Source organism: Cyprinodon variegatus, unplaced genomic scaffold, assembly GCF_000732505.1.
Source record: "Cyprinodon variegatus isolate N-32 unplaced genomic scaffold, C_variegatus-1.0 Scaffold1128, whole genome shotgun sequence".
Classification (NCBI taxonomy): domain Eukaryota; kingdom Metazoa; phylum Chordata; class Actinopteri; order Cyprinodontiformes; family Cyprinodontidae; genus Cyprinodon; species Cyprinodon variegatus.
This window is the reverse complement of record NW_015151581.1, coordinates 59,573-61,382: the sequence shown is the minus strand read 5'-3', so window position 1 is coordinate 61,382 and position 1,810 is coordinate 59,573. Positions and strand designations below refer to the sequence as shown.

General features: G+C 41.3%; 1 protein-coding gene across 1 annotated transcript in view; it reads left to right on the top strand.

The window, feature by feature from the left end:
- The first annotated feature begins 716 nt into the window (after positions 1-716).
- LOC107101653 (Fanconi anemia group A protein-like) overlaps positions 717-1,810 on the top strand; it is a 4,914-nt gene continuing 3,820 nt past the window's right edge. The window contains exons 1-4 of the mRNA XM_015400646.1: positions 717-876; positions 968-1,073; positions 1,152-1,211; positions 1,303-1,407. Coding sequence (XP_015256132.1) covers positions 728-876; positions 968-1,073; positions 1,152-1,211; positions 1,303-1,407 — 420 coding nt within the window. The 5' untranslated portion in view covers positions 717-727. The remainder of the gene's footprint in view (positions 877-967; positions 1,074-1,151; positions 1,212-1,302; positions 1,408-1,810) is intronic.

The following is a 1,810-nucleotide window of genomic DNA, read 5'->3' as shown; positions in this document are numbered from 1 at the left end:
GCAACCTTTATAACTGAGAGAGCTATTTCTGACTTTAGTCCAGCTAATAAAGGACGTTTAGAGCCAATAACATTACATCTTCATAAAAAAGAAAACTGACAGCAATAACAACACGGGTTATATTTAGTAAAAGGTCTATCTCTTAAACATAGAAACAAAACTATGTTGCAAAAAAAATTAAAACTAATTGATATGTTAGTAGATCTATATTATAAAAAATGAGTCTTCACCTTTTTTAGCCAAGATGAAGAAGAGCTGTTGTAAAGTGTCATGAGAGCCACAGGTTGCAGACTCTTTGTGTCATCCTGACCAACACTGAAGGCCTGTCCAGGGTGTCCTTCGCAACTCACCTGATGAATGCATTGAAACCTTTAAAGCAAAATCTGGAAAAATAATTTTAATAAGAAACACCAACATTTGCTAAATGTTCTTTAAAGCTTTGATGGTACCACAGATGTTGGATGAAGTTGTTTTCTCTTGCTGACGTGATCAGAGGTGTAGTAGGAGGTAGCCTGAGAGTTCTGCTGGAACACAAAGAGCCCCGTGTCTATTAGGCTGGGGCTCATAATATTTGGGCTGATAAACCGACCATTCGGTCACCCATAGCTGTTGCTGAATGGCATCTTGATGGGTTAAACGCGTAGAAAATAAATAGATATTAATCTGCAGCAAGTAAAATAAGGGCATAAAATATTTCTTTGTGTTTTTAAAGGAACTGGTATACGAAATGGAAGTGAGCAACGTTTCAGGCGGCTGCAGACACAGAGCTGATCTTTGGGATTTCCTGTTTGAGGTTGTGTCTCAGAGATGCTCTCCATCCTCTGCCAGCATCACCTCCAAGCTTGGTCTGCAGAGAAGCTTACATAAATGGAACAGGTGGCCTGATTCCCTTCCATAGATTACACCTGGTTCAAGGGTGCAGTAAACTCTAGATCAGATCTTTGACCCTAACCTTTGTGTTCCTCAGAGTGCTCCTGTCCCTCCCAGCTGTTTTGTTCTTTAAAATAAAGAGTGAAAGTGGAAGGACCACTGTGGACTGCAGCAGGCTCGTAGAGCACATCAACAAGCATCAGGTAAACTGGTGGTTAATAGTTTAATCTTTTAGCAAACTTCAGCCAGGTTGAAACCATTTGATTTCTCTTCCTCATCAGAGGAAGGTGTGTTCTCCAGATAGCGTGCTGGCCTGCTCGGTAACTGCACACCTCCTGAAGGTGAGTCGTTTCATTTACCCTGAAGATGCTACAGAAATGTTGCTGCTTCTGTGTCTATGTGGAGACATAAGCTGCTGTGTTTACCCTCCAGGGTCTGCTATGTGCGGCTGTGCAGTGTGGACGCCCCGGAGAAGAAGTCAACAGAGTTTGGTCTCAGATGAGCATCAGTTGTCCTCTTCTCGTGGTCTCTGCAGTGGTACACCTTACCTCCATTTTTTATCTCTGAGTTAAAATAAAAGGCAGAGTTCAGTCGCAACCGGTACCAGCCTGTGCTGATGACTCGTTGCTCCTAAAAAGACCAGATACCAGTTTACGCTGAAAAAAAATCTGCTTTCCAATTAATTTCTCACCACAATCCAACAAGTTTCATTCAGAAAGCAAACATCCATGAAACCTGAGCCTATATGCTGGAAAGGTATGGAAAACAGAACTGGAAGCCTGGAGACCCTACTGTCATTTCAATTTACTTTTCCAGAAATGAATTGAAGAAGTTCTGGGGCCGTATTTATCAGGCTTCTTAGAATTTGCTAAGAGCAAATTCTAAGTTAAAAGGTGCTATTAAGTTATTTATCAAGTGTCTTACTCACACTTTTAGAAAA